Here is a 1,335-nt window from a genome sequence, read left to right as displayed (position 1 = left end):
GAAGCAAAAACTTGGTTTAATGGGAATTTAAAAGAAGTTCCTAGCATGACTCCCTTGCAGCATTAGAGAAATAGTGTTTGTATGAGCCACATGTAAGTGTGTACTCGGTACCAAAAAGCCTGCCTCCTTCAAGTTCAGCCCTCTTAACGTGCTCCTCAGCCCCCTGTGCACGCAACGCAGCGTTTCGGCCCCCAGGCGGGCTTTGGGCTCCTGCCAGGGCTGAGCTGCTCACCGGGCATTCTGCAGGTGCAGATTCAGTGCCCACTGTGTGGGAATCAGGAAGATGTAGTCAGTAATCAGGTCCACCACTGTCTTCTTCATGAGCTCCTGGTCCGGCTTGTCGCCCCATGCTTGCGTGTAGAGATTGTATGTTGCATTGGCTCCGCGTTCACCCCTATCCACAGTAAGTCCTTTGACCAAATTATAGACCTCATCCCTGAAAAGACAAGTAGCGTCAACTAATTACAGACCTGCAGCTTCAAGTGGGGCAGGGCTCATGGAAACAGATCCCAGCTCCCGTTGATGTTCACATCCAACGCTGTGGTTAGCAACACAGTTTGGTGGAGTAAAAGCCAGTGATGTCGTTCCAGGTCTTAGATGGCGGGCATGTGCTTCCCAGCTTTCTCAGCAGAACAGCTTGGGGCCAAATTGGCCACAAGCTCCTTTTGTCCGCAAACAGGAGCCTTACGGGGCGGGCGCCCAGCATGTCTGGCATGTACCTGCTCTGGACAGGGAGCATCAGGGCTGCCAAGCCTATCGCTGGTGCTGAGTTCAGGAGCACCTTAAAGGTATATGGGGAGGCTTCCCCACTAGCTGGTCCTTTCTCTTGGAGGCTCTGGACTTGGCATCATATGCCCTAGGCGCCCTGGCTTGGAGTGACATCCGTTTTGAAGGTAGCACCCTGTCCACTCAGGTCTAAGTCCTTGGAGTTCGGGGGCTACATTAAAGGTAAGGTTCCTCCTCTTAAGGGTTAAAGAGCATCCTTCACTTACGCAGTGATTTTCACAAGTGGGCGGTTGATAGCAGGTAAATCAATGCCAGCAAAGATGTGTCCATCCATGTCATTGACCCCAGCAATGTAGTCAATGTCAGCAGCGTTGGCAAAGAGGTTCTCTGGCATGTCTGGGAGGAAGTCTCCATCGATGACAGGACTGAGGGCGAGTGTTTGAACCACGGAAGCTACAGTAGGAGGCAAAACCAGAGTCATTAGGAGCTGAGAAAAGACATATGTGTGGCCTGGCATATCCCATGGCTCAAGAAACTGTGGAAGGAATAGCCTGAGGTGAATGAGAGCTTGGGTGGTGACTTCAGCATGACCACAGGATCACGTTCATT

The 1,335-nt window shown here is 51.8% G+C and overlaps 1 protein-coding gene across 1 annotated transcript in view; it reads right to left on the bottom strand.

Moving 5' to 3' along the window:
- The window catches only part of CEL (carboxyl ester lipase), a gene marked incomplete at its 5' end in the record, with an annotated part of 2,750 nt that extends 1,571 nt beyond the window's left edge, over positions 1–1,179 (bottom strand). Inside the window, 2 exons of the mRNA XM_009588242.1 lie at positions 233–436; positions 993–1,179. Coding sequence (XP_009586537.1) covers positions 233–436; positions 993–1,179 — 391 coding nt within the window. The remainder of the gene's footprint in view (positions 1–232; positions 437–992) is intronic.
- Between the last annotated feature and the right edge of the window lie 156 nt (positions 1,180–1,335).

The sequence above is a fragment of the Fulmarus glacialis genome, unplaced genomic scaffold, assembly GCF_000690835.1.
Source record: "Fulmarus glacialis isolate BGI_N327 unplaced genomic scaffold, ASM69083v1 scaffold8982, whole genome shotgun sequence".
NCBI lineage: Eukaryota > Metazoa > Chordata > Aves > Procellariiformes > Procellariidae > Fulmarus > Fulmarus glacialis.
Note: the sequence above shows the minus strand (reverse complement) of the source record. Positions and strands in the feature narration are given on the sequence as shown.